Raw genomic sequence first — 26,049 nt, 5'->3', positions numbered from 1 at the left:
ACGAGAGTGGTAGGGTTATTAAGGTATACGTATATGTTTGCGGAGTATATATATATATATACGTGAATGCATGAGAGAGGGAGAGACGATGGCATTGTGAGTGCAGACGAGATACGGAAGAAGCACGATAAGAATATTTAATAATGGATAAGAAGGAACGGACTGCTCAGAGCAGCGCACTGACATCCTTGCCCTCAGCAACTAGCCTTCGCCAATCCAATCTCCACTTGGCCATGTTCGACCGCAGCTTCTTGTCCCCAAGGGTCTTTTCTATCCAGAATAGAACGGCATTTTCGTCTTCGGGAACAAAGAAGGACGATAGAAGCGATAGCACAGTTTCGAAGTTCGCATTGGACGACGTGATATGATCTGTCAAAGGTAACATTAAAGATGAACTGAGATATAGCACGGAAAAACCCGTACCCCGATATACCCAGACGATACACACGGCCACAGCGATGAAAAGGTCTTGTCCTTCTAATAGGAAGGCATCCCATAGTCTCAGTTGGGTCTGGAAAGGGACCGAGTTGGCGAAGAGCGTGATATACCATTTCGTTGCGTAGGACGTGGTCGAGACCATATGCTTTTTAAAAGCGGCATAAACATCAGGCATCATGTTTTCTGTTATTCTCTCTTGAACGTATATTGCCTCCAATAGTCCAGGGAACCCAGGGCTGAAGATGTTATGGAGCGCATATGAATCGTGTAAACGGACCAACGAGGCGTAGACATGTTCAGGATCGAAGTAGCATAGTAACGTAGCGGCAATGGGACCCATGCCCTGGACATAGCCACATTGTGAACAACGTAATGAGAAGCAATGAAGAACATGGAACAATGATCGTTGCCTAGTTGGATATTAGAAAATGAAGGAGAGTAAGCGAGAGACTCACCCTGCGCCGTATCTTGTTCGAAACATTATGTGGCCCCCAATCGTCCGTGGGACATCCAAATCTATCTGGATGTCGTAACTCGATGGCTTATCCAGAGCGTCACGATAGTCTCTGCATAGCTTAGTCGTCTCCGCATTTCCAGTCCTCGAAAACCTCCTCAAGAGCAAATCCCATGCAGCAGAGCGCCACCGGTCTGGAATGCCTTTGTACGTGCGTTCTGATAATTTCAGGCCCTTGGAAGGCTTCACCCGCCATATTTGGACGTTGGCGCCTTCGTCGCGCTGTTCGGGTTCTAACATTCGGGTCCACTTAGCGATACGAGAAGCCTCTTTAACAGGGATGGGTGTGGGTGGTAATGAGTCTAGGGACGAGGCAGACGGGGAAGTAGCGGGTGGGCCCGCAGTTGTCCGGCTAAGTCGTTTAAGCAGAGGTGCGGTAGGCAGTAATATTAACCGATCGTGGGATGGGACATTAAAAAACCCATAGCTAGAACATGGTGAGAAGAGCAGTGGTTAGAGGAGAAAATACAGACCGGTCAACGTTTGCTAATGTCTGTATTTCTTGTTCATCCAACTCTTTCGACTTTTCTGTTCCGTCGCCTAAGGCTGCCTCTGCACAAAGCTGGCTTGCACGGCTTGCACCTATCCGAGCTCGTGTTCGCTCAACTCCTTCGTCATAGCCGTCGCCTTTCACTCCCAACATGTCCAACTGTGCGTAGGTGTTACGTACATGAAATGCATCCATGTCTTCGCCTTCTGACGGAACAAGAGACGTTTTGCTTTGAAGAGTCGTTTCCAATGGATGCTTGAGGGGTAATGGAGATATGATATTAGATGTTAGTCGATCCGCTGATACTGGAGTCGCTCTGTCCGACGACTGAGATGGTGAAGAAGCCAAAATAAGTTTAGGAGAGAGTGTCTCGCGAACGGAGGACGTAGATTTTCGACTTGGTGGACTGCACGAAACGCCGGACAGGCACCTGGAGTTGGGAGATGAAGGATAGAGTTCGTCCGACTGGGACGTGGTCGAAAGCAAGGAGAAGTCAGTAACATCGCTACCACGAAACTGCCCGTATGAGCCACGTCCGCTGCTGTACTCTGAAATGAAGGAAGAAGGCGTCGCAGAGCTGGATACGGGGCGCGAATAAGAGGAATGCATGATGAGGGAACCATTGGCTTGGGGTGCGACATCAGTGAGATCGATTACTGGCGGTCTGTCCGTATTATAGTAGGCGAGTTCGGTGTCAAAATCATCATCCAAAGTATCTTCAGGAAGGGCCAGCGTGACCTGAGGAATCATGGTCTTGGCCATATCGGTGGCAAGGGCGTGAGAGGCGGCCCAGCTGTTTCTACCGTGGTCATCGCCGTACATGGAATAGATAGAGACGATGGCTGTCTCCGAGGACTGGCGGGATGACTTTGCAGTAGAATACCGGGAATCAACGAATGAAGAGGTCCTGGAGGTGGTGGTGGCAGAAGAGAAAGGTGAGGGTGCGAGGGTCGCTGAATGATGCTTGGACGATGATGCCAGCACCACCGCGGGAGCCTCCATGCAAAGAAAGGTAAAGGAGAAGAGTGAAGGATAACGAAGATGATGGTAAGAAGACAAGCTTTGTTAGTATCGATGGCGGGGTATCTTATTGATTTGTTTGATCCACCGCGTCGGTCGCTTGTGGGTGCCGGTTTATTCGCCGATTGCTGGGTCACGACGGGCCTTTTTATCTGCCACATACTGAAACCCACTTTATCTTCCAGCATATAAAAGTCAGACGTTTCATGTCCGTAGCAATTGTATCATCTCACGCTAATACTCCACTCCCGGAATCTTGCCTTCTCTTTCTCAACATTGTCGCACTGTTTCAACGGTGACCGCAAGCCTTGTACGTACTTTCAGTCCTTTACGGGTTTTCCGTCACGGATGCGACTGGACAGCATGGCAGGTGACTCAGTGTATCGCGCTCTTCACCCGCACCAGCGCTAGAGCAGTGCAGCACATGGGCTTCGGTGGAAAAAAACAACAGCTACCGATGTTAACACGTCGAGACAGGCAAGTCGAGTCGTGTGGCAATTAAGCACGTCAGCTCAACGACATGCATGATGTACCGGATGCAAAGAGAACAACGAAATTGGAAGTGGAATCCACAAAACTCGGATTTTTGTGGTCATGAATTACCTCGTGTCAAATGCCGCAAAATGCACTGTAGGTTGGGAACGGTACTTGAGAAGAGAAGACCATTACAGAGTTCATCACTAGGCATTCTCCTGCTAGAAATTCACAGAAATAATCCTCTCTTTCTCAATCTTTAGAATCACGCTTTGGAATAAAATAACATTCGTCTCACCTTCTCCGAATCCAACCTGTGTGGCAGCCACCCAGTGCATATGGAGTGCGCGGACACATGAATCTCGCACTATTTTCAGTCCATTCTCCCTTGGACTAGAACCAGCCTCATCGCCAGTCAGTACATTCGGATACTAGCTGATCAACTGTCGTCAACCGAGCTGAGAGCTGGCCACATCAGGATTATTCACTGCTTGAGAAATCGTCGAGGACGAAAAAAGTCAGGTGATAATGACGGCCTCGCTAAATTTGGCATGTGTCTGATTCTGCTCTTTCATTATGCCAGTGACGATGGCCCCTGCACCTGTTAACGTTTTCGACGGCGACTGAGGAATGGCAGGATATGCCTGTTGTCCGGGAGGACGAGCTCAAGGGCAAAAGCGATACCACTATGTAACCTCAGCCAAGGGCACCAATGCTACACTATGGAAAGACATACTTTTCTGCATATGCTGACCAGGAATACACCTAACAAATCAGAAGCAGATGTGCAGACTGGATACTGGTCTGACATGCTTCTGCCAGACAGCTGCTGGGTCCATCGCGCACTGGGTGGCTGCCACACTGGTTGGATTCGGAGAAGGTGAGACGAATGTTATTTTATTCCAAAGCGTGACTCACTCCTTCTCCTTAGCCTACAGCCAGGAGCTAAGAGAACTTCTTAACCCCTCTGAAGACCCAAATCCCTCCAATCCATCACAGGAAGAGCTGGAAGCAGCTCAAGCCCTAAGACAGCAGTCAGAATCTGCTCCTTCCCATCTGTCCTACCCTCTGACCTTGCTCTTAACATCTCTGGCATTGCCATCCAGAGGAAATATCTTGTGCTCTGTTCATCCAAGAACATTAGATGTGCCAATGTATTATGAGGTCTAGTTGAATGATGTTTGTATCCATACTATTACATTATGCAAAGGTGTGTAATAATTAAGACCATGGATTTGAGCTATAGTCGGTCTCGCCCGCGTTCTTTGTCCTTCCTACTGGGTGGGTATACTGCATGGTTCACTGACGTCGGCAGGAGATGCCGTCGCTATAGATCCGCCTACACCACCAAAAGATAGCACCCCCACGTCAGGTGGCGTAGCCAGTGGTAATGCAAATGGATTCTGACTGAAGCGACGCAGCCGAAGTTGAATAGATAGGGAAGGTATAGCTGTAGTTGTTGAATGAAGATGTTGTAGTTCGTGACGGTGGGTCTGACCAGCTATCATTAACACTGAATGACGACGGAGGTGGAGATTGCGAGTATGAAGGTGGATTGAACGGCAGTGAAGCATATGGCGATCTGGAAGGCTCATCTTCGATATCTGAGTCATTCACATGGTTCAATGGCATGGATCGGGAGAATACAGAGCTCATCTCGTCCTTTTGCGGTGGTGAAGGGCTACGCGACGTGCTTGGACCTGGAGCAAGGGAAGGCCATCTTGTGATCGCCTGAGGCATGGATTCGGTGCGGTTAGCTGGCGATGGAATGGGTGGTGCGGCAATCGGTGCAGATGTTCAGGATGTTCCGAGCTTTTTATCATCTCTTTGATGGCGGCAAAATCGAATCCAGCATGAATAGGAATGTCCGGTCCGGGGGATGCTGTGTCTCTTTGAGGCATTGAAGGGGGCGACGCTACGGGTGTGGAAGAATCTATTCGCGGAGAGAGGTCATTGTCAACGGAACCTGTAGGCATTGATGCTGGTCCCGATGGTTTCCTCGAATATGACGAAGGTCCACCCGGCGGTCTTGATACGTGTTTGGCTTTTGAAGTTTTGACTTCCTCGAAAACTATCCCTTCTTCTTCGACGTAGCCTCTTCCCGTACAACTACCCGATCTTCAGTGAATTCGGGTTCCTATGGCAGGAGCAGAGCACATTTGAGCAACAAGACAGGAACTAAATAACGGACCACGTACCTCAGGCTCATCGAAATAATCTGCCGATACCGAGAAACCCGACTGATCCAGAATCAAGGGCATCAAAGCTCTGTAACTCATATGCCCGGAAATTTTGTCGGTCACATCCGCATTCTCCAACCCCGGGACACCATCTACAGGTCTCAGCCCGGCAACCGTTCCGACTCCCCGCTCGTAGCTCGAAAGAGATAGTTGAGCATCCAATCGTTCCGTGCGAAAGCGTTGACGTATCGGCCTGATACTACCGACCTCGTCTCACACCAAGTCTTGGATGATGTTCCGAAAATGAAGACGTCCTGGACGATGCCAAACGCTTTCTGTTTGGCCAGTTCAACATGGGCGTAGAATATAACGCGAGCGTCAAGAGAGTAACCGATGAGAGTCATGGAGTAAACACCTAGATGTCGCTGCATCAAAACGTCTGCTAGGACACTGCCGACTGCCTTGGCTCTGTAAAGGGCATTATTCCAGGGATTATCGATGAGACAGCCGAGTTTGGTGAGAACTAATGTGCCATTAGAAATCGAACAAGAAGTAATCCAAGAAGAGACACACCGATTGGCCATTGAAGGGCACTCATTAAGGCGGTCATGACGGTTGCTTGTAACACCATTGTTCCGATTTGACGGAGAACTTTGCCTGTAAGGATCTTCAAAGCGCTTCCAGTCTCTCGAATCATTTCAGGTTCCCAAAGAACACTGAAGACCTCGCCAACAATGGGATCCGACACACTGAAAGGTAGCCGAGGGTCATCTAGGGCGCCGTTCAGAAATCTAATATCGATAAGAACACGATCGATAACATAGAAGACTTCACCAACCCCGGAACTGTGATGATGCAGTTCACCCGCTTGTTATTGTGCAAAGGAAGTAGATTGAACGTTCAAACTTGTTGTGTTCGGTTAATCATCCCTCGAACAGCAATGCAATGTCACTGCCAATTAGTACATCATCAGTCGTGATAACGGCAGCACCTCTGACCCCGGCAAGAAAACCTGTTGTCCCTGTTATCCCGATGGTACTAAACGCGGTCCTATAACGGGAGCCAAAAGCCCTGCGGATAGACCAATGTCAAGTCCACCTCCCAGCGTAGCAAGACCCAGCATCATATAGCGCTTCTTTCCATTAGCCTTTCTGCGGCCGTCGATTATATCCTCATTCTCCATTCTCTCCACATCCTCTTGGATTTCCAACGCCTCAGTCACACGTCTCTCGAACTTGACAACATCCAGCAATCCGAGACCAAACTTACGTGCGATATTTTCGAGGTGAACGCGTGAACGAGCATCACAAACGCTATCGGCGATGAGGATCAGAAGCAGATCGCATAGGATCGCCCATCGAACGTCGAGAGTGACCCTTTCGTCAGCCGAAGAGAGGGCGGTGGATACACCGGGTATCGCAGATGTGGAGGTATCTTCAAGGACTTTGGCGGTCGTCTGAAAAGTAGGCTTATTAGAAACGGACGGTGTGGGAGGAGGGTCGTCATGGTAGCAGGGTGGTCTTCGGGATCGTACTCTGGATTAGCGACGGTATGCGTTGTCATGAGGGCCAGGACGAGATCCATAGGTAGCACGCATGTTCGCCGAGACTCTCAATCATCTTTTGCTCTGTACATTCTCGTTTAGCTAAGACAGAGTCATAGGAAGAAAATACTGTTTACCTTGAGTCTCAAGTTCTATATGATAATATAACCGACCCATTATTTTCATCGCAGAGAGCTCCATGCTTGCGACCGCCGCCTTGAGCTCCTTGCGCCGTACCACCTTCATTTCCTGGGCCATTTCCCGGCCCGTCAGCAAGCAGAGTCCGACGTACGCTATACGTTGAGCTTCCGTGAGCAGACTCTTGGTCACTTGCATCTGACTGAGCGGGGTCATAGCCTTCTTCATCGAACAGGTACCGGGTCCATAAGTGCACGTCATCATTCTCATCCTCCTCCCTTATCCATCATCTCATGTATCAAAAGCCATAATAGCCATTCACACATTGCAATCAATTTAAGGGCAATCTCAAGGGCCCTCATTAGACATTCCACTCCTCAAACAAGCAGCAGAAGTTGACACAAACAGTTGCCTAATGATGCCATCCAAGATGATCTATATCAATTTTGGTACAATTCCATCCATGTGTCAAAGCTATTTCCATTTGCCATAATATCACAAGGACCCAAAATATTACCATCCATTTAGTTTGCTGCAACACAAAGACTGCCAAATGAAAGTCCTTGTTCATAGACAGCAAAGAAAAAGGAGGCCCACCCAGCCAGAGTGGCCAAAGTGGGACAGGAAAATATTTAGACGGTGCATAAGCCTGAGCCTATACAAGCCGCAGACACCCTCTGGGGACAAGGTCGCCGTGCTATGAAGGATCTCCACGGCCCACAAACCCAGGTACATGAAGGGGCTTGTGCCATCAAGGTAAGTATGAAGTTTTCGGATGTCGGATCCTGCCTTTTATACTGGCGGGATGGTGCACGGACCACCGCTATATGCGGCCAATCATCAATGACCGATCGCACTTGAACGGTCAGTACAGTTGCTACCTACCGTCCCAACCTCCCTCTGATTTCTCCTGGTCAGATGGATCAATTTATACTCCCTCAAGAGATTTTAGATGCGGTTGTGGACCTATTGAAAGACGGTAGCCTGCCTTAAAAGCGTGTTCATCGCGCTGCCTTACACCTCGGACGAGGGTTCATCTCTTCTACACTATCCACAGTTTGCGTTCTTCAGAAGACTTGTTCTCCATGGCAACAAACATAACTCCTCATTTGTAGCCACCATCCAACTCCTTGTTCATCCGATTCAACTGGTAATCTCGAGGGTGGATTGGAGCTCACTGCCGGAGCACCTCGTTCAGGTACTTTACTCCTGGACGTACACATCAGTCGGTCTGTTTGACACTAAACTGACCTCTTTTTCCGAGTTGCCTCCTTTGCTTGCCAACTCCACGCATCTAGAAAGGTTAACGATACAGAAATTCGAGCCTATCATTGATCCCAGACCATCCTGCTGTATTCACCAGCATTCATCTCCAGGACTGCTTGTCTATCACTTGGTAGTGACTGATTATGATGGCTCCCTGTATCACATTCTGAGTGGCATTAATTATTAATTCGCGGCAGTGCCCCGTATCCATCCAAGAACTCAGATCTTTAGAGATCACCCCCCGCGGCAGGGACTATTTCTTCTAATTCGAGGCTTTGCTCAGCTGAGCAACTAAACTGAAAGAGTTGACATTTCGGCACTCTGGCAGTGGTATGTCATGATGTTCTGGAAATACACACTCTCACCGACCGTACGTAGCCCCAGTGCCCTTGGTCTCCCCTCTCCCCAATTTCCCACCTCAGGAAGCTTACGGTAAAAGTTCCCGAATACCACTTTGGAGGGTACCCAACCCATCGATTGGTGGAGTTCCAACTTCAAAAACACCGATAAGGATTGTTTTCTCAAAGACATTCACTTCTTTGTGCGCACAGAACAGGATACATATGTGCGTTATGTGGAGTATAAATCTAGGCATGAAGCGGTGTGGGTTAGGGTGGCTCATGCATTGTTGAAACCTCGGATGCCTGCTCTTCAATCATTCAAGGTTGAAATTAGGATCGACTTTAGCGCAGGTCTTCACAACCGAGGCCCCTTTCCACCTTCACACGTTTGTTGTTCCATGAATGACTGCATCGAAGGCAAACTCGCGACGTTAGAGAGCCAAGGCGTAACGGTACAAGTGATAATTGCTACACCGGGATGGTCTCGCACCCGCCTCGTGAGTAATTCATTTTCGTCTGTTTCTATCAACCGTGACTGAGAATTCAGGATGCATTGGAGGAAAACATGGCGAATGTCGCAATCTCTTAGAGAGCTTCCCCTTACTTGCCTACGAATGGAAACTTTGAATATTTTCACGTCTGTTTCTCTTATGGTCTCCTTCCGTGCTATCATCTCCTTTTCTTGCTCTCGCTTGCACAACTGTCGAGTTATAAATGAAATCTTGTTCTTTCTCCGAAGTGACTGCTTTACTACTCAGTAATTCAATGCAATCAAATTGAGACCTAACGAAGTCCGAGATTTACACTGACTCTCATATCACCTTTTTCTCTTTATGTCATTGTCAAGTATTTAAATATGAACCTGTGTATGTGTGAATCTTATATTTGGCACATTGCGGACTTCTTTCTCACGCAGGCTTAGGCTTACTACTCAACTCCCATGGGTGAAGATATTGAAACCAACGGCGGATGCTACTGTGGGCAACTACGCTACACAGTTAAAGGCCTACCTCTTCTAAGCGCCTATTGTCACTGCACACTCTGTCAGAGGCTCAACGGTACGCTCTGAAATCTCACCCATAAAGAGCTGCTAATTAACGTCCAACAGCCGCAGCGTTCATTCACACCCTCCATTTCGCCAATTCAGCTTTTGCCTGGACTCGATTCGAAGGGGGCGAAGTCCGCATATACGAGGTTGCGGATAAACCATGGAAAAAGCGACATCGTTGCGCGAACTGCGGTTGTACAGTCGCCTCATACAACGCAAAGAAGGATGAATGGAGTGTTTGGGGTGCACAGTTGGACAGAGATAACGCAGGGAAGAGAATGAACTTGGAGAAATTGAAGCCGACTGCGCATACTTTCTACGAGACCAGGATGGTTGATATTGTTGATGACCTGGGCAAATGGGATGGATACGAAGGCTTATCAAACAGACTTCCGATGTAATCTGAGAGAATGACAGAAAGAAATACCATTATGCCATGACTCCTGTGCGTGATATCTAAGTCCAATAATTTAAGTAACGAAGAATATCATAATCTCCATCTCTAGAAGAATCCCTGAGCGGCCTGGAACATAGGTATGAGCAACGTTTTGGACTTAATCAATTTCGCAGCCCAGTCTCCTAAGACAATGCCCCAGAGTACACCAAAGTACGCGGCACCACCATTCTATAACCAGGGTGAGTGTCCGACGTAGAGAAGATCAGATCAGATCAGATCATCGCACCTTTCCGTTCGTAATCAGAATCAGTTCGTAGCTTCCTTTGTACTCCTTCAAAGGTTTGCCATCGAAGTAGCGCAGGATATTAGCACTGATCAAGGCTGCATGGGCATCCGCCTTGGCAGCTTGTTTCTGCTCCTTCCAATCCAGAATATCACCCAGAGCAAAAATCTCCGGGTAAGAAACGAGCTGCAGCGTGGGCCTGACCTTCACGAACCCTTTGTCTGTAACGGTGCCCGGAAGAGACGAGGCGATAAAATCCGTGTTGGGTTTAGGACCCCAAGCTGGGACCTAAACGAAATCAGAAAGACGGTTTGAATAGCAGAAATAGGCGCACGCACAAAGAGATCAGCCTTGATGGTCTTTCCCTTCCGAGTGGTGACGCTGTCAGCACCTGGACTAGGCACTTCATCGAGATAATCATTATACACAATTTCCACACCACGGGATTTCATTCCATTCTCCATCTTTGTCCGGAATCGGTCTGGGTATGTGTCGTTCAACAACTTGCTTCCGCCGTGTATTATGGTGACTTTCTTGTTCTAAAGGCAGGGTCAGAATAACTGAAAGACACTCAATGGGTGAAGACTCACGGGCCAGATGTCTTTGATTTCCCCTGCGAACTCTGCAAAGGAGATCAGTACCTTATTCAAGCCACAGTTACTATGAATACGCACCGATACCAACAGAGCCACCTCCAGCGAGAACAATACTATTTGCATCCTCGAACCTGGAACGTTCACTCGTTAAGAAAGCGGAGATGTCATCTTTGGTATTCGGGAAATCTAGGGGACCACTCCAAGTTGACCCAGTGGCTAGAATCAAAACGCGGAAGGGCACTTTCTCGCCATTGTCAAGGATAACGGTACCACCAGCAGTCTCCGACTTCTGGATGCCAGTTACCGAAGCCTCGATAAAAGTACCTAGAAAACACGATCAGGAAAGGTTGTATTGACAGTGCATTTAATAAGGCGTGCCGTTGTTGTTGTGGAAGACCTTCTCGTAACCTGCCATGGCAGTCTTTTCGAGGTTGTCGACATCGGAGACGACCAGCCGAATGAAGGCAGGTAGGTGGAAACGGTAAGGACGAGAGTTGATGAGAATGAGGTTGTATTTCGAGGCGTCTAGTTTTGCAGAGAGGTGACGGGCCGCAGCTGCGCCGTATCCACCACCGACGACGACGACGTTGAACTTGTCTTCAAATTTCTTCGACATTGTTTCAAAAAGGAGGGGTATGGGAGAAGTAAAGGCATGGGAAGGTGAAATGGCAGCATTTTATACGTCTGTGGCGGAAAAAACAAAGCAAGAGATGGTGGTCAGCACGTATTACCTTGTCTTACATAAACCCAAGATCTTGGTAAGCGATCGTAATTTCCGCTGACAGATTATCGAAAGCAGCTGCATTCATTTATGATAACAAATACATAAGTAGACATGAAATGAAAAAAAATTTAGGTCAGCGTCGTTTTGTGCTTCGACCGTCATCCAATCCAGGAGAGCTCCTGCGTTTTCTGCAACTTAGGATATGAGAATTTGTCATATCAGTCACAGATAGCGCACATACCGACTCGAACCTTTGTCTTCAGGCTCCCCGCTCCCCCTGCCACCATTACCTCCATAATCCAATCCGTCAACAGCTGGAGCATTTCCATCGCGGTCCTTGTACTTATTTTGATTTCTGGGTCCGGTAGGGACACCTGGGGGCAAAGGCGACGCAGGACGCACTGTACCTAGTGATTCATTGGACATGCTGACACGAAGATAGGCTATTGTACGCACCAACTCCCTCATACCCACCGCGTCCTCTTCCTCTGACAGGAAACCCTCTTCCACGAGGACCAGTAGCCAAACCACGATTACGATACTGATTAGGTGTTCCAGCCTTTGGTCCACCAGGCGGTTGACTGGCTGCAGGCGGTTCCATGACAGGGTACATCTGTTGTTGCTGAGCCGCCATCTGAGCTTGATCCTACAAGCAGATCTTAATGTACGACTGCACGTAGGGTAAGTGAGTAATAACTGACCTGCATAGCGTACTCGCTAGTCATCATCATTCCCGGACCGCCATATCCTTCTTGCATCATTGCGACTCCTGGTTCTGGAGTACCATTTGTACCAACGACAGGGACGCCCTGCGTTGGTGTACCATCTGGCATCATACCCATGGCTCTCCCATCTACTGGCATCATGCTCATATCTCCATTCATGCTCATTGCCATAGGGTTCATCATTCCAGACATATCCATCATCACTCCCGGACCCATCATGCCAGGATTAGGACCCCCATTGGACAACATCGCATTTGTTCCAGTCATGACCATCTGCCTAACCTCATGTGGAAGCGCAGTTAGTTGCTCTTCGGGCATGCCAGAAAAGTTCAGCACGCTCGTCTTGAGCACATTGGCCAGCTCGCCAAGATCTCTTCTACGATAACAATACGATTCCCAAGAGATTTCGTCGAAACCATAATTAAACCAGTCGCTGATGTCGGAGCCAGGCTTACGCCATGGCTTATCTGACATAGCCGCGATGTCTACATCCAGAATAGAGCGCCCGTCCATTGTGCCAACAGCTGATGGGTCGATAACGGGATGAGAAGGGGGGGCTGTAGCTGGGGGTAACGTCGAAGTGTCTATGCCATCGTCCGGGGTAGCCGTGTCCTCTGTCTTCGGCGCCGCCACAGAAACCTCTGAGGGCCTAATCAGCTGAGGCACGGGTGCTGCTGGTTGGCTTTGCGGTGGAGGCGGTCCGCCTATGGAAGCATTAGAAGCGCCTCGAGATATGGGAGTATATTCGGTCGTTAATGACGGGCCAGATGTTGGTGCTAGTGATAATATAAACAAAGGACATTGGGGAGTAGCACACTACAAACGTTTTGGGGCTGGAGGCTGTGAGGAACTCCCTCCATTTCGATTCAACGACGATCGACCTTGCCTAATAAGATGTGTAACCATGTTCAGAAACCAAAAAAGTAGGAATTCCTACCTGAGATCGAGTGTCCGCGAGGGTTGATCCATGATGAACTCGATATCCTGAATCGACAATCTGAGTAAAGGAAGGCAGGAAAAACGCGAATAGGCGTACATCATCGTCGTCACTTTCCTCTTCCTCTTCTACTTCCTCAGTTGCCTCGTCTGCCAGTGACATTTCTGCATTATCTTCCTCAGTAGGTGGCGTCGTCTGTAATGGCACATCGATTGTATTTTCGGCTTCAGCTTCCAAATGGGAGACGACGCTGTTGGTCACTCGACCGGTGTCTAACGGAGCCCTACCACAGAAGATTCAACGACGGTCAAATAAGACAGCTTTGAACAAGACTCACGGCTGCGACACTAACGAATCACGCGCAATGAAGTTAAGACCATGTTATTAACACGAGAGTATAGAGAGACAAGGGAGGAATACAAGTGTTGACGCTTGCTGGAAAGGAACAGACTCTTACCAGGAATGCCTTCTGCAGTGGAACCCCCATACAAAAACTCATCGTCATCGTCCCTGCAATAGAACCAGCCAGTGAGTAAGAGAGACGGGCTGCAGTCGTAGAGACAAACATGTTCCTGGTTGGAAAAGTCGAGGTGAAAGCCAAGAGGTACGCGTGATAATCGTCACAGAGACGTCACACCGTTCCAATTATACAATTTCCTCCTTGGCACCATCAAAATGTTTTCGCTGGGCCATGTACGGCGTCGAATACCTTGTCTGTCTCGAGGGTATGCCATGTCTCTGCAGCCAGGACTGCCTCTGCCAGGCCAGACAGCGCCTCGCGTCTTTTCGGGCAGAAAGGGCTTCCAGTACAACAATTACATGCAAATCCTCAAAACAACCCATAAATCTCCTCTCATCTTCCTCAGTCGCGAGGATTTTTCAGCGGAACGGTTGAAAAAGCTACGCATCGACCTCCTGGTTGCATCCAGTCGAGTACCGCCGCCGAAGGGCTCCGAACCCATCCCCAGTCCCACATTGACGGTTATTCACAGCGGCGTTTTTGGTGCTGCTCTACGCGACTTTCCCGGCATTAACATCGCTGAAGCCGAGAAAATGATAGAGGGTATTTCCGGGGGATATGCCCTTCTTTCGATTCCCATGTTCCATCCGCCATATCTTAGCGCTATTCTACGCGCTCTTGACCGGAGTGTCCCGTCGCGGCCCAAAAAGACAGAGGAGGAGATTGCGAAGCAGTTGGAGGCGAAGAATGCTGATCCGGCTACACCAGGGAGGAGGATGAAGCGACAGCGGGCAGTGTTGGTGCCGGAAATGAAAGTCCTGGGGGCTCTCATTGAGGGGAAGATTCTCCTTCCGCCGTCTGTGAAGGATGTCGCGACGTTACCAACATTAGACACACTCAGGTCGCAGATAGTGGGCTTGCTGAGTACGCCGGCGACTCAGCTTGCGGCAGTGTTGGGCGAAGCAAGTGGTGGTAGACTAGCAAGGACACTGGAGGGATACAAGCAGGCACTAGAAAAAGTCGAGTCTCCGGAGGATAGTTCACCATGATATCTACTACATCTAATACTATCTTCATTCAATCCCTAAGACAGAACTCCCAAGTACGGTCTTCACCTCCCTCTCCCGTTTTACCCGTGCCATACGCTCGCTCGCCCTTGGTCATTCGATGTTCGTAGCCTTTCCATACGTTACGATGAAATACAAATGACCTTTGAACTATGTAGGCAGGATTTGGTTGTGTACTCCCTGACGTTGGCGGAGGCGGGTGCTTCGCCAGCCTTGGGATGTCCCTAGACAACTGAAATAAGCATAGAATAGGCATAAGGATGTAAACTTACCATAGAGTATAGGGTGGAACGTTCCGTAGTGTTATAAGAATTGTTCCTCTAGCACCAGTCTTTGCAGACTTTTCCTCGTCCGTCTCTTCCGCTTCTTCTTCTTTTTCGTCATTTGCACGTTTTCTCTTCTTGGAACCAGTCACAGATAGTATCGGACCGGTTTTCAGCAAGCTAGCAGCCGCTCTCAAAAAGTTTATAATAAGGACCTGATTAGACAGAATATTCCGATCCTGGTCAGTAATGCTTTTACCTGTCATCTCAAGCAACGGTAAGTGTTGAGGTAATAGGTTCGAAGCCACTATACTCACCAGCGTGAGGGAAGTTCCAACATATCCTGTTCCATCGCCGTCCTCTTAACAGTGGTATTTTGTCCAACCGAGACGCGTCCACACCAAAATGAACCTCGACACCGCACTCTCGCAGAAGAGCGACGATGGCTCGAGCATCCGAGTACTTTGAATAGCACTCCTCCTCAGAGTCATATGCGGTTGCGGTGATGTTACTGGGTGGGATGTGAGTTAGTGGTAGAGGCGCATCCTGAATCAAAGCACGCGCAAATGAAAAGTTTCCTTCCCCAATGAGCAGAATCGTATCTGTAGCAGAGAATGGTATTGTGGGCCGGGACGTCGAAGGGACCAAAGCTGTTCGTTGTCGAGGCTGTCTGGTGCTCTTCGCTTTTTGTTCCAATATCCGAGCAGCCTTGTTTATCTGCTCCTTGTGCTTTTGGCGTGACTGTTGAGACTGGAGAGCGGATTTCAATGATTTCCCTGCTTTACCCATAGTGGGTGGAAGATGTGAACGGGACACAGCCACCAAGGACCTACCTTATCGATTTATCGTGCAGCGTTGACAGAATTCTTCAACATGTCGTGGAGAGCCAACAGGCCTAATGCCCTTGATGTGTCTTTTCCAGAAGAAGCTGCGGCCCTTCGACGAGAAGAAGAGGCGCGTCTCACAACCAAATTTGCACCGACCCTCCAGACATTAAAGAAGCCGGCGAATGCTAATCCGCACAAGAGGAAGGGCGACGAACGACAACCTCTGGTACACGTTCAGGGAGCTCCCAGAGCTCCCAGGAACGCTGAGGCACCGGTATGTTGAATATAATGAAATACGATTTCTTAATCATCTCCTGCGCTTAGCCTGCAAAGAGGCGAAAGCGCAATCTTGCTCCCAGTAAATGCCATCAGTACCCGGGACTTTATATCTGTTGACTCAGAAATGCAGTTGAAATTCCAGTGTACTTCGAACCGCCTATCGGTATTCAAGCTTTCGAGGAGACAAGACGTTTGGTACTTCCTGGAGAGGACCCCGACGAAATTGACAACGAGCTCAAAATTATCAGATACCTCACCAACTTTGCCTTCTATGACGATAACAATAATAATGCCTTCGTCCCGTTGTCTCTAATGGAAGAAAACGATGGGGTGACCCGGCACTTTCGTGCATCGGGTTTCGTTAGACCGTCTTTTGTCAATGACGAAGACGAGGGACAGGAAGATGGAATCGACGACGATACATATCTTCATCTTGGCTCTATCATGACCTTCAGTTTTGATTATACTAAAAAGGATAGGTACGATACTTCTCGTCTCGTAGGTTTTCACCTTTCCTGACTTAACCTTTCTTCCAAGTCCTGTATACCTTGAAACAGAGTATAGCTGGTACCGCCTCGAACGCCCTTCTCCTAGATACCAGCCCTTTTTCGAGAGATTTCTAGTCCCACGTCGAATAGCACAGCTTGTCGTCTCTTCAGCTGTAGCCCGTCCACCTCCGGCCTCTCGCTCGGAATTCATTAGACTTTTGGAGGACGAGAATGATAATTTTGGCAGTAAGCTCACAAGAGATGATTTAACGGACTCGGTGTGTTTTCACACTTGAATTACGTGCTTTTTTTTAACTTCCTCACTCAGCTATCCCAAATCGAAGAAGCGCTAGATGAACATGAGCGCGGCGAGCAACTTCGGCATCTCCCTTTCGTTAGAGCCATCTTACCGAGGGTGGATGTGTCTGCGGCAAAGAGGAAGCGCAAGGCAAAACGGCATCGTCTCGATCATCGTCCCCCGGAGATCCCAGAACGTGCAGGTTTAGATCTTGATACCATCGTGCTCAAGCCAGAGAATCAGACACCCACTCATGTTACAGGCGCTATTGCCAATCTTGCGAAGGGTCTGTTTTCTGAAGAACTACACGTCTGTAAAGCGCCTCCTCCTCCTGTGGACGAGGAGAAGAAACTTCAGGAACAGCAAGAAAACCGTAATTATTTGGAGGTTCTCATTGGACGCGCCAATCGCCACCACAAGAAGACCGATTGGCGTCGCGATCAACGGCTTTCTAGTAGCTCAAGGTATCTGAAAAGCGTTTCAATAGATGGGGTGACAATCTGTGTAGGTGCTTTCACTCATATCTGCCATGCTAGTCTCATAGGACCTGTAGATCGACGATGACATTGTAGTCCTGCCCGATGAGAATCGCGAATGTTTCCCAGAGACAATCGAGGCCGTGAAGTTTGGTAATGGCATTGCTCATTACTTCTGGTAAGTTGGCGGTTCAGTCTGAGCATCCCGTGGCTCATGATTTTTGATAGGTTCGCAAGAGTATTATTCATTGACTTCGAATCAGAGATGGCCCATGTACTTTGGTATGATCATGGCTCCAACACCGTGTTGGAAGAGCTTGCGCATCCTCAAGAACTATTCATTCTTGATCTCTGTACAAGTATCCCGCTTCTTTCAATATGTGGAACCGTAAAAGTGCATCGTTGGCCGAAAGAACCTGTGCCCTTAAGTGATTTTTATTGCCGGTAGCATCTATAATTTCTTAAATGACAATCATTCGCTTACAGTACTTATTCCAGGTTCAAGTATGACAAAGCAACTGCGGCTTTTGTAGACCCCGACCTTGAAGCCTCGGAAATGGCTTCGACACTACAGCCGCCAAACAATTGCCCAAGCTGCCTATGCCGAGACCAGCGTGACCAAGAAAAATCTGCTGTCAAGATAGCGGATGGTATAGCATGTAGTGGAAACCATTATCATATCGACGACTTCGTACTCTACGCATCCCCTAGTGGACCTGCTGCCATAGGTCAAATCATTGATATCAAAGCCTCCGATCGTATTACAGCTTCAAGTCAGCCGACTGTCAGTGTAAGGCCCGTAGGTCGTATTAGTGACCTCGGTATCCTACCCCGCTCGGAAATAAGAGATGAGGTTCGATTTCTTCTTGCGTCGGCATTGAGCCTTACCTAGTTTCATTTAGCGGCATGTCTTTCTTACGAACTCGGAGAGAATGATATCTGTCGATGTAACCGATCTCCTACGTGTTTGCTTCGTTTTTTCGTATACGTCAATCACAGATGAAGAGGCCTGGCTAGCTATGTCTCCTGATCATTTCTACGTCAAGTATAGCTTTCCCTCTCTAAAGGTTGCTTCTTGGGATGCAAAGACGGTCATCAACCCGGTACACGTACCTATATGCAAATCCTGCACAGCACTAGAGCTTGAGCGGTTTAAGAATATCAAGGACATCCAAGAACGGGTGAAACTGCCTACTCTGGATATCTTTGGTGGTGTTGGGGCCTTTGCGTTGGGAATGGCCAAGGGATGCGGAAATATGGATATTACACACTCCATAGAGATTGCACCGTCCGCTGCGAAGACCTACAAGTACGTATCAGTTTCTCATCTGCCTGACTGTACTGACCTCCCACCAGGCGAAATTCTCCACGTACAATTGTATATAACCAGTGTGCGAACACCATGCTCAAGTACATGGTCAAGCATCACCATCGACCCGGTCAGATGGACCCTCCGCTCCAGATCTACGATGAGACGCCTGTTCCTTTGCCTCCTTCCCCGGGCCAGATCAAGGTCGTTGTCGCTGGATTTCCTTGGTGAGACTTCATTGAGCGGCTCAAGACTTTTTATCATTAACTTCCTTCCTTCCCCAGTCAGTCACATTCTGCTTTGAACATGTACAAGCATGAACACGATAAGAAGAGCAATCTCATCCTCACGACATTGTCAATGATGGATTTTCTTCGGCCAGATTATGGTTTCTTCGAAAATGTCCCCGGATTTATAAACTACAGACCGGACGCGACCCAGTTTGGACGACATAAGCTTCAAGGTGGTATGGAACAAGGTGGGCTCAAATTTGTCCTACATGCTCTGTTGGACATGAAGTGAGCTTTCAACTTTCACCTCAATGGTATTTCTAATGAGTAAACTTGCTTTTGCAGATACCAAGTTCGGTTTGGCCTAATGGATGCAGCTCATTATGGTGCTCCGCAGCGGCGGAAACGGTTTTTCATCTGTGCGGCGCAACAGAAGCTGAAGTTATCATCCCTTCCACAGCCTACGCATGACTTCCCCAACACGGAGAAGCTTGCCATCAAACTGTCCGTCGGCGGTTCTATCACTCCGATCCGAACGACTAATGGGACTGCGCCGCACCGATGCGTAACTATCGGTGATGCCATTAGCGATCTACCAAGATATGACTAGTGAGTTTTTCCTAAATGCTGTGCCGCAGGCTAATGTATCGAACACAGCAAACATCCAATTCCAGGAAAGCGTGTTGACCGGGGGATCAAAAGCCTCTTCTGCAAGTCTACGGATGCTCATTGCGGTTACGAAGGCAGAACTCCGTATCACCACGCGCCGTTGACGCGGTACCAGAAAGAAGCTAGAAAGAATGCAACAGAAAACATCCAACATTTCACAAGGCCTTTGAAGGAGAAGATAGTGGAACGGTATGTCCAATTGCTTACACCTGTCTCGTTGGGCTAATGAACTTTCTACAGGATAGTTAACATTCCTTTGAAAGCTGGTGCCGACTATCGCTGTATGTACCTTGCTATGGTTTCTACGTGCAATCTGAAGTGAGCCATCAGCGTTACCGGGTGATCTCCATGAGTACCAAACGGTGAACCCACGGTCTGCGAATGCGAGAACAGGGTTCCGTAGCGGTATGTTTCTGTGTTTTGTCCAACGGAATGTTAATCCCATTTCTTCCACTTTCAGGCATGTACGGCCGTCTGGATGCAAAGGATGTTTTCCCAACGACTGTTACAAATGTCTACGTCACCGCAAAACAGAGCCGGGTACTCAATCCTTGGGTATCGTATATTCCATGGTATAGAACTTCGTTGTGCTGATGGTGGTTGTACAGTGTCATCGAATGGTAACGGTCAGGGAGCTGGCAAGATCGCAAGGATTCCGCGATGACTTTGTGTTTGAATCATTGTATAACAATGTCGTTACGGTATGGTCAAAGTTATCGTGCAAGCAGTACGTACTAACCATGATTCTCCTCAGATCCATAGACAAATAGGAAACGCGGTGCCTTGGCCTGTAGCCACAGCCCTTGGACGCGAGCTGCAGGCCGTAGTACTCGAGGATCCTAAGTACAAAATTATAAATATCGTTTAAAGAGTATCAGTATTTCAATGTATAGTCTATCATTCCTTGTATCAAGACGGCCTCTACGGAAATTCTTCGCAAAATTGCTGTCACACGATATCAAACTAACCCTGACACGTCTTAAACTGAACGCGTGTCAAGATCTGTTCCCACTGTGTCTGAGGGCTCTACCGACCTAAACACCATATTCTTTGTAAAAACAATGGTTTCGCCGACGCGGATGCCGGTTCAGGCGTTTGGTGGGGTACTGAACACCCTAAGTCAGTCTTTTCACCTTAGCGTAGTATTAGAGCAAATCCAGCAAAGTGACTTTGAAAACACGAACAATTCAGATGCCTTTCTCATCAATACAGATCGAAAGTGTGCATTAAATTGTAAGCTATGCCTCAAGGAGTCACTTACATATGCTAAAGATGTATATGTTACTATCTAGGCTTCACGAAATACTTCCCAAATTAGCGAACAAACAATTTCATGTCTAGGCAGGAACCCATCCAAAATGTCGAACTTATTCGATACATTGCTGTTCTTCATGAATACTTGTCGTTGAAACACGATGTTACACTCGCTTTCGTACCCCTAGGTGAAGACCGCCCGGTGCATGTCTTGGCTGAACAAGCTAAGGATCTAGAGAAAATGAGGAAATTGGATGGTTAGATTGCCGGAAGGAAAGGAAGAAGAGCTGGTTCGAATTCTTTCATCTCCGAGTCTGTGTCCGTGTTTCTTGAATGGGAGAAAATAGGCAGTAGCTCGCGCAGAAATTGAGTATATGAAGAATAAGAGGGCAGAGATGGAACGTGAGACACTGGCTGACGAAGAAACATAAGAGGAAGAATAAGGAAAAGAAGGTCGCTCAGGGGACGTTAACGGTGCAGTTTGACAATGTAGAGAATCCGAGGCAAGACAGGGAGCTCAAGAGGAAGGTAAAAGACGCAGATGTCAACCTGGAACAAGTCATAAGGGTGGAGGAGGAAAGGTCGAAGAAGAGAACGAAACGGAAACGCGACAGACAAAACCAGCCTCCACATTTGTTCGTTCCATCTGTTTCCTCTCCTTGCACTATCCATTGACACCTTGTAGGATATCGATGAAGCAGACATGCAAACGGCATAGACTATTTTATTCTTCTCAAGCGGCCGTCATTTTTCGCAGTCCGGATTTTTCTTGCTGTGCACTTTCTCTGAAGTCATCCTACACCGCTAAGTCTACGAAAATGTCAATCAGAGAGTCGGACGATTCTTCATGCTAGCGTTTAGCGCCGGGATGTGGAATGCATCAACAGGTAGGAAAGTTCTCACCCTCTTTTCGGTTCCTGTTGAAATGTCGAGCAGCTTTTCTCTCCTCCTCGTTTGCCATGTATACGTCGAGTGTGGCTTTTGCCTACTCAATTGCTCCTTCATCTGTAAAAGGACATCGGAAGACTAGTATCGATAATCATGTTTGCTACTGGCGCCATTGTCGGATGGCCGTTTGCTCTTGCTCTCGCAATTCCCTTCGTGTTTGAAGAGTTATTCGTGTTCGGTGCTGATACAGTTCCTTCTGCCTCCTATGGATCTTGGATATCAACAAGATGGAAACGCCTATTCGGGGCCGGTGCATTAGCCTCTCTTATATTCATAAGCCTTTTCCAGCAAGATTAGCCTCGCCTTTAAGCTCTATATTAGATTCCCGTGGTAGCTATCGATAGTTTCGCCCATGGAAAATTCTCTGTTGTACCCCGGAACATTGTTCGGTATAACCTCTTTTCAGATCGTGGATCAAACCTACACTGAGCCATGGGATTTCTGCATCCTCAACCTCCTGCTCAACTTCAGTGTCCTCACTCCATTTGCCTCACTCTCCTTGCCTGCCCTCGCCACCACGTATGCGGTGGATCGCAAGCGTCTAGGATTCACAAGGCCCAGCAAAGAAGAAAGCTCTCTTTTTACTCTTCTTAGTCTACGACTCGTACCCTTCTACCTGTGGTTGTCAATATTGAGCAAACAAGAATACTGGAGGAACGGTTTATGTTCCCCTTCCGTCCATGGGAGCCCCCGAGAATAAGAAAGTTCAACAGCTGAGAATCGACTTCAGCCCTGTCAAGGAGCTCGATCTCACGCTTTGCATCAGAAAAGAATAGTATCGCTTCCCGGGACATTATCTTGTCCCAACAGGCGTGAATGTCGAGCCACAATCCAACAGTACCGTTAGTGCTCTCCCTGAAATGCCCCGGGAGGAGACCGTTAAACTCGCTCTTGAAACCAGGTACATCCCTAAAAACATGAATGGTTTAAACCGAGAGGAACCATCGCACTACGTAAGTCCAAGGAGTAATCCAGTTACTACTCCTGTCAAAGGTTGTCACAGTGTCCCAAGGACCCGTAATGGGCCACTTGGGACCTGCTGCTTAAATTTAATTTGTTCTACTTATCACCTTTGCACATCCTGCATAATACCTACACACAATGATGGTAAGATGTCCTAGCATTGTCTCAAAAAAAGTCGAGCCTCAAAACTAAATTAATGCAGTGTTATTCAAGATTTACTATTGTTGTGTCCCAAGGAACCGTAGTACACTGTAGATCGAAGTAATTACACGGACAAGTACAATACGAATTCATCCTTTCGTGAAGTTATCAAACAATGTCTGCGTTTCAATTTGTCGATGTTATTTTATGGTAAACGTAGGTAAGTATGCTATGTCGGAAATATTGGACCCGATAAGTGTGGATCTAACTGATTGAAGCGGGCTCACCATATTTGAAGGGACAAAAATTTAGTACAGGATCAACATAACTTATTGTATGAAGAAAAGATCAAAGCCAGACATGACTATAATACGCAAAACTACAGGCCAGATAGAAAAACACAACATAAGAGAAAAAAGGAGCATACCGAAGAGGAATACTGTTTAAAAGGACCTATTTAGTGGACTATGGGATCGGTAATACATCGGGGTTTCTGTTAGGACCGGGCATATATGTAGTTGTGCAGATTGGGAGTAGTATGCGATGATGGATGCGAGCGTTCGAGAGTGAAATATGCAGTGCAATACGTAGATGGAAGCAATGTTTGCAGAAGCGGATATAATGAAATGCGACAAGTATAAAGAAAGCTGAAACCGAATCGTGGTCATCGAATGAGCTTGCCGTAGTCAAGGACACTGTCGACGTCCGGCCTGCTGGATTCTTTCTTGGGGAAAGCATTCCAGAACCTCAGCGTCTCATCGCCAGCGCCTGTGACAATCGTTTCACCGTCCGGACTCATGGCCAGGTACAAGACACGATTGGTATGTCCTGTCAACGACGCAACCATGCTGAGGGCTGGGTATTTCCATATGCAAATCTGATTCTGGGCGGTAGTCGATGAAAAGCCGTGGGTCGATACAAGTTCATGCGACGTCAACGACCAGATGAGGTTGCAGACCTGAACAGAATGCATTATTGTTAAATTATTAATACAAGAAAAACAAGAAAAAAGTTTACCTGACTACCGGTGTCAAGCTCATTCAACATGGAACCATTGATTGTATTCCAGAATCGAATATGCTTGTCCTGGGTCCCGCCACCTGTAGCAAGAACCCCAGGAATATGAGGATCCCATGCCAGAGCCTTGACCGCAGCAGTGTGTTCATGGAATTTCCATAGCGGTGCATCTCCAACCGTCCAGTCATCCGCGCTAGTCGGATTTCTCGAAGCAGCAGTTCGCCTGGACCCTCTCAAATCCCAGATGCACACCTTGTTGTCATTACCACCACTAGCAAGGCTGGCTTCCATGGGACCAGCGTTCGCACTCCATTTCAAGCCGCAAACTTCCTGTCGGTGACCTGTACATCGCTTGAATGGATTCAAGGTGGGATCACGAACATCTCGGTGGTGAACCGAACGATCCCGAGAACCGGATGAGAGGACATGAGCATTCCAAGCAAGGGCACCTATCCGTTGAGTGTGCGCCTCCTGGTACGTGCGTAAGAGCTTGAGTGCTACGGCATCGTAGATATGCAGGCGGCCAGATAGTGTACCGATGGCTAGTGTAGATCCCTGTCAAAAGACAATGAGACACGGAAGCTCACTGTCATGGCTTAATAACCTTACTTTTTGTACCCAAGACACTGAGCTAATGACGTCGGTCGTGTTGGTAAGGTCACAAAGTTTCGATACGACGGCATTGTGGGCGGTCCATAGATAAACACAGGAGCCCAAGCCAACACCTAGGACATTGGTGCTCGACCAGTCGACGAGGTTGAGATAGAAGTCCTCGGCCAGTTCTGGAGCATCCAGAACACGGTAAGGCGTTTTGCAAACACTCCGGAGCTTTCTGCGCGGACTTTCTAAAAGATGGCGACTCTCAGCACGCACTGGGCTCATAGAATAGGCTTCATCATTTGGTGAGTCCAGATGACGGGTAGGGGTGGATGGGTTAGAAACGGATGGAGAATGGTATGTGAATAAACGCTTCCGAGACGGCGTTGCAGGAAGGGTTGACGTAGAAGCTATTGGCTGACGCGTTGGAGAAACAGGACGTTGGGGTGACGGCGGTGATACTTCGTTATGGAGAATGTCGGTAAAAAGATGGTTGGCTTGTTCTGAAAGGTAGAAAGGGGATAAATACTCGAAAAAGATTGAGAAGGGCGCCAACGCACCTTTCAATGCATCCAATTCCGAAGGTATTATCCTGTTTTTCTTTGAAGGAGTGACCGGGCCATGGTCCATCAAATGGTACGACGTCCGCATATCACCACCGTCTCGCGTTGGCACAAATCTATCACCATAATCCCTCGAATGCCTTGGAAAGTCTACGGGCGACTCCGGTGGGCCACTGCTTTCGCTCGTCGTCGGCCTCGAATCCAAAGAAGGGGTCGAAGACAAATCGGATGTGCCAAAAATCGGGTTAAACCGAGGACGGTTTCGTCGAGGAGCCTCGTCGTCACCGTCGGGTTGTTGCGCTCGTAAACGCTTGCCGAACGGCGAGTTTTTGAGCCCGGACATAATGGGAGTAAGTGCGAACAGAGAGCGCCTTTCGAATCCGACGCGCAACAGCCAGACAAACAATGGCACGTGCTTGCGGCATACTGTCGGAGTTGAATGTGTCTCTTTGTTGTATTGAGCTCCGCTTTGATATGCCGAATCGGCGCGCCTCGGCATCGGAAGGTCCCCTGACTGCGCTCCCAATCTCCCTCCGGTCCCGACGAAAATGACAGGTCGTGACATAAGACGCTATCAACAGACTATGCGGCCGACATCATTAGCCGATATGCAGGGCAAAATATACATAAATAGTAGAAGAAGCTGGGGATGACTTCCTGCAGTCGATGCTGACTGGTCAAAATGGTCTGTCGCTTTTCCAGCTACCACCATCTCAGTATGACTATGAACACATTGAAACACAATGGTCTTACATGATAACAAGCCAGAGGAAGGCTATATCAAAATTACAGTCAAGCCAGTGGTCGGTAAAGATGGTAATACTCATACCTTCTGCTCATTTGAAGATTCCCAGATCAAGGATGACTCAGTCCCCATGAAGAAGAAACATTAGAAGAGCCTGGATAATGTTACTGTGTTTGCATTGTAAAGTCTCAATATATTTCTAGACATGATGGTATATTAAGTTGTGGAACCCTAACCAGGCTCATTATTCCTTGCCTGAATGTCAGAGGTCTCATTGGCACAAGCATAAAGCTGACTGTGGACCTGGATACTGTACAACCCTCAAAGAGACTGAATGCTCC

At 48.1% G+C, this 26,049-nt stretch overlaps 12 protein-coding genes across 12 annotated transcripts; 5 read left to right on the top strand and 7 right to left on the bottom strand.

The window, feature by feature from the left end:
* Positions 1-166: 166 nt before the first annotated feature.
* On the bottom strand, positions 167-1,637 carry BT62DRAFT_977774 (RabGAP/TBC; the record flags this gene model as incomplete). The annotated part of the gene is made up of 4 exons (XM_043189297.1): positions 167-369; positions 424-848; positions 894-1,379; positions 1,426-1,637. The coding sequence occupies 4 exons, from the start codon at positions 1,635-1,637 to the stop codon at positions 167-169; spliced, it is 1,326 nt and encodes a 441-aa protein (XP_043045611.1).
* Positions 1,638-3,327: 1,690 nt separating this feature from the next.
* On the top strand, positions 3,328-4,143 carry BT62DRAFT_926329 (uncharacterized protein). The gene is made up of 3 exons (XM_043185010.1): positions 3,328-3,458; positions 3,520-3,816; positions 3,868-4,143. The coding sequence occupies exons 2-3, from the start codon at positions 3,720-3,722 to the stop codon at positions 4,104-4,106; spliced, it is 336 nt and encodes a 111-aa protein (XP_043045610.1). The 5' UTR covers positions 3,328-3,458; positions 3,520-3,719; the 3' UTR covers positions 4,107-4,143.
* A 445-nt stretch (positions 4,144-4,588) lies between these two features.
* On the bottom strand, positions 4,589-7,039 carry BT62DRAFT_984125 (DUF726-domain-containing protein; the record flags this gene model as incomplete). Its single annotated transcript, XM_043189830.1, has 11 exons — positions 6,797-7,039; positions 6,710-6,743; positions 6,161-6,636; positions 6,069-6,137; positions 6,023-6,045; positions 5,955-5,983; positions 5,690-5,907; positions 5,362-5,639; positions 5,135-5,305; positions 5,044-5,073; positions 4,589-4,999 (listed from the first exon to the last, which is right to left on the bottom strand). Exons 1-11 carry the CDS (start codon positions 7,023-7,025, stop codon positions 4,589-4,591), a joined length of 1,968 nt encoding a protein of 655 aa, XP_043045609.1. The 5' UTR covers positions 7,026-7,039.
* A 264-nt stretch (positions 7,040-7,303) lies between these two features.
* BT62DRAFT_926326 (uncharacterized protein) lies at positions 7,304-7,548 on the bottom strand. Its single transcript, XM_043185009.1, has one exon. The coding sequence runs from the start codon at positions 7,530-7,532 to the stop codon at positions 7,365-7,367; it is 168 nt and encodes a 55-aa protein (XP_043045608.1). The 5' UTR covers positions 7,533-7,548; the 3' UTR covers positions 7,304-7,364.
* Positions 7,549-9,326: 1,778 nt separating this feature from the next.
* On the top strand, positions 9,327-9,893 carry BT62DRAFT_926324 (uncharacterized protein). Its single transcript, XM_043185008.1, has 2 exons — positions 9,327-9,462; positions 9,513-9,893. Exons 1-2 carry the CDS (start codon positions 9,345-9,347, stop codon positions 9,851-9,853), a joined length of 459 nt encoding a protein of 152 aa, XP_043045607.1. The 5' UTR covers positions 9,327-9,344; the 3' UTR covers positions 9,854-9,893.
* On the bottom strand, positions 9,861-11,444 carry BT62DRAFT_926323 (FAD/NAD(P)-binding domain-containing protein). The gene is made up of 6 exons (XM_043185007.1): positions 11,107-11,444; positions 10,807-11,052; positions 10,723-10,754; positions 10,471-10,671; positions 10,136-10,420; positions 9,861-10,077 (listed from the first exon to the last, which is right to left on the bottom strand). The coding sequence occupies exons 1-6, from the start codon at positions 11,342-11,344 to the stop codon at positions 9,955-9,957; spliced, it is 1,125 nt and encodes a 374-aa protein (XP_043045606.1). The 5' UTR covers positions 11,345-11,444; the 3' UTR covers positions 9,861-9,954.
* A 79-nt stretch (positions 11,445-11,523) lies between these two features.
* BT62DRAFT_926321 (Fip1-domain-containing protein) lies at positions 11,524-13,727 on the bottom strand. Its single transcript, XM_043185006.1, has 10 exons — positions 13,681-13,727; positions 13,572-13,624; positions 13,452-13,461; positions 13,214-13,397; positions 13,115-13,161; positions 13,002-13,063; positions 12,154-12,953; positions 11,909-12,098; positions 11,694-11,859; positions 11,524-11,640 (listed from the first exon to the last, which is right to left on the bottom strand). Coding segments are annotated over exons 1-10 (1,569 nt in total). The 5' UTR covers positions 13,683-13,727; the 3' UTR covers positions 11,524-11,585.
* A 21-nt stretch (positions 13,728-13,748) lies between these two features.
* On the top strand, positions 13,749-14,758 carry BT62DRAFT_926320 (uncharacterized protein). The gene has a single exon (XM_043185005.1). It carries the CDS (start codon positions 13,847-13,849, stop codon positions 14,621-14,623), a length of 777 nt encoding a protein of 258 aa, XP_043045604.1. The 5' UTR covers positions 13,749-13,846; the 3' UTR covers positions 14,624-14,758.
* BT62DRAFT_999865 (uncharacterized protein) lies at positions 14,652-15,693 on the bottom strand (the record flags this gene model as incomplete). Its single annotated transcript, XM_043190851.1, has 3 exons — positions 14,652-14,865; positions 14,914-15,163; positions 15,222-15,693. The coding sequence occupies 3 exons, from the start codon at positions 15,691-15,693 to the stop codon at positions 14,652-14,654; spliced, it is 936 nt and encodes a 311-aa protein (XP_043045603.1).
* A 39-nt stretch (positions 15,694-15,732) lies between these two features.
* Positions 15,733-20,432, top strand: BT62DRAFT_926319 (S-adenosyl-L-methionine-dependent methyltransferase). The gene is made up of 18 exons (XM_043185004.1): positions 15,733-16,005; positions 16,056-16,089; positions 16,141-16,489; positions 16,548-16,776; positions 16,827-17,300; positions 17,350-17,450; positions 17,501-17,716; positions 17,771-18,125; positions 18,175-18,581; positions 18,629-18,808; positions 18,866-19,099; positions 19,157-19,420; positions 19,469-19,669; positions 19,721-19,761; positions 19,811-19,885; positions 19,941-20,035; positions 20,089-20,181; positions 20,235-20,432. Exons 1-18 carry the CDS (start codon positions 15,778-15,780, stop codon positions 20,346-20,348), a joined length of 3,690 nt encoding a protein of 1,229 aa, XP_043045602.1. The 5' UTR covers positions 15,733-15,777; the 3' UTR covers positions 20,349-20,432.
* A 1,343-nt stretch (positions 20,433-21,775) lies between these two features.
* On the top strand, positions 21,776-22,729 carry BT62DRAFT_915842 (uncharacterized protein; the record flags this gene model as incomplete). Its single annotated transcript, XM_043183969.1, has 4 exons — positions 21,776-21,932; positions 22,027-22,341; positions 22,493-22,635; positions 22,676-22,729. 4 exons carry the CDS (start codon positions 21,776-21,778, stop codon positions 22,727-22,729), a joined length of 669 nt encoding a protein of 222 aa, XP_043045601.1.
* A 236-nt stretch (positions 22,730-22,965) lies between these two features.
* On the bottom strand, positions 22,966-25,352 carry BT62DRAFT_960131 (WD40 repeat-like protein). Its single transcript, XM_043188535.1, has 4 exons — positions 24,961-25,352; positions 24,413-24,903; positions 23,804-24,358; positions 22,966-23,744 (listed from the first exon to the last, which is right to left on the bottom strand). The coding sequence occupies exons 1-4, from the start codon at positions 25,304-25,306 to the stop codon at positions 23,451-23,453; spliced, it is 1,686 nt and encodes a 561-aa protein (XP_043045600.1). The 5' UTR covers positions 25,307-25,352; the 3' UTR covers positions 22,966-23,450.
* Positions 25,353-26,049: the final 697 nt, after the last annotated feature.

The sequence above is a fragment of the Guyanagaster necrorhizus genome (assembly GCF_019112545.1).
Source record: "Guyanagaster necrorhizus MCA 3950 unplaced genomic scaffold BT62scaffold_2, whole genome shotgun sequence".
Lineage (NCBI taxonomy): Eukaryota > Fungi > Basidiomycota > Agaricomycetes > Agaricales > Physalacriaceae > Guyanagaster > Guyanagaster necrorhizus.
Note: the sequence above shows the minus strand (reverse complement) of the source record. Positions and strands in the feature narration are given on the sequence as shown.

What these genes read in the sequence shown, in the direction of transcription:
- BT62DRAFT_926326 (XM_043185009.1), bottom strand. Translation starts at nt 7,532, where the DNA reads ATGTACCTGGGTTTGTGGGCCGTGGAGATCCTTCATAGCACGGCGACC.
- BT62DRAFT_926320 (XM_043185005.1), top strand. Translation starts at nt 13,847, where the DNA reads ATGTCTCTGCAGCCAGGACTGCCTCTGCCAGGCCAGACAGCGCCTCGC.
- BT62DRAFT_926324 (XM_043185008.1), top strand. Translation starts at nt 9,345, where the DNA reads ATGGGTGAAGATATTGAAACCAACGGCGGATGCTACTGTGGGCAACTA. An exon ending in ACTCTGTCAGAGGCTCAACG is followed by an intron (nt 9,463 to 9,512) that starts GTACGCTCTGAA and finishes AACGTCCAACAG; the next exon opens with CCGCAGCGTTCATTCACACC.
- BT62DRAFT_960131 (XM_043188535.1), bottom strand. Translation starts at nt 25,306, where the DNA reads ATGTCCGGGCTCAAAAACTCGCCGTTCGGCAAGCGTTTACGAGCGCAA. An exon ending in GGAATTGGATGCATTGAAAG is followed by an intron (nt 24,904 to 24,960) that starts GTGCGTTGGCGC and finishes TCTACCTTTCAG; the next exon opens with AACAAGCCAACCATCTTTTT. An exon ending in CAGTGTCTTGGGTACAAAAA is followed by an intron (nt 24,359 to 24,412) that starts GTAAGGTTATTA and finishes GTCTTTTGACAG; the next exon opens with GGATCTACACTAGCCATCGG.
- BT62DRAFT_926323 (XM_043185007.1), bottom strand. Translation starts at nt 11,344, where the DNA reads ATGTCGAAGAAATTTGAAGACAAGTTCAACGTCGTCGTCGTCGGTGGT. An exon ending in AGGTGGCTCTGTTGGTATCG is followed by an intron (nt 10,755 to 10,806) that starts GTGCGTATTCAT and finishes TCTCCTTTGCAG; the next exon opens with AGTTCGCAGGGGAAATCAAA. An exon ending in TTCTGATTACGAACGGAAAG is followed by an intron (nt 10,078 to 10,135) that starts GTGCGATGATCT and finishes CCCTGGTTATAG; the next exon opens with AATGGTGGTGCCGCGTACTT.
- BT62DRAFT_926319 (XM_043185004.1), top strand. Translation starts at nt 15,778, where the DNA reads ATGTCGTGGAGAGCCAACAGGCCTAATGCCCTTGATGTGTCTTTTCCA. An exon ending in GCTCGGAAATAAGAGATGAG is followed by an intron (nt 18,126 to 18,174) that starts GTTCGATTTCTT and finishes AGTTTCATTTAG; the next exon opens with CGGCATGTCTTTCTTACGAA. An exon ending in GCCGGGTACTCAATCCTTGG is followed by an intron (nt 20,036 to 20,088) that starts GTATCGTATATT and finishes GTGGTTGTACAG; the next exon opens with TGTCATCGAATGGTAACGGT.
- BT62DRAFT_926321 (XM_043185006.1), bottom strand. An exon ending in TCGCGGACACTCGATCTCAG is followed by an intron (nt 13,064 to 13,114) that starts GTAGGAATTCCT and finishes ACATCTTATTAG; the next exon opens with GCAAGGTCGATCGTCGTTGA. An exon ending in GAAGACAAAGGTTCGAGTCG is followed by an intron (nt 11,641 to 11,693) that starts GTATGTGCGCTA and finishes CCTAAGTTGCAG; the next exon opens with AAAACGCAGGAGCTCTCCTG.
- BT62DRAFT_926329 (XM_043185010.1), top strand. Translation starts at nt 3,720, where the DNA reads ATGTGCAGACTGGATACTGGTCTGACATGCTTCTGCCAGACAGCTGCT. An exon ending in ACTGGTTGGATTCGGAGAAG is followed by an intron (nt 3,817 to 3,867) that starts GTGAGACGAATG and finishes CCTTCTCCTTAG; the next exon opens with CCTACAGCCAGGAGCTAAGA.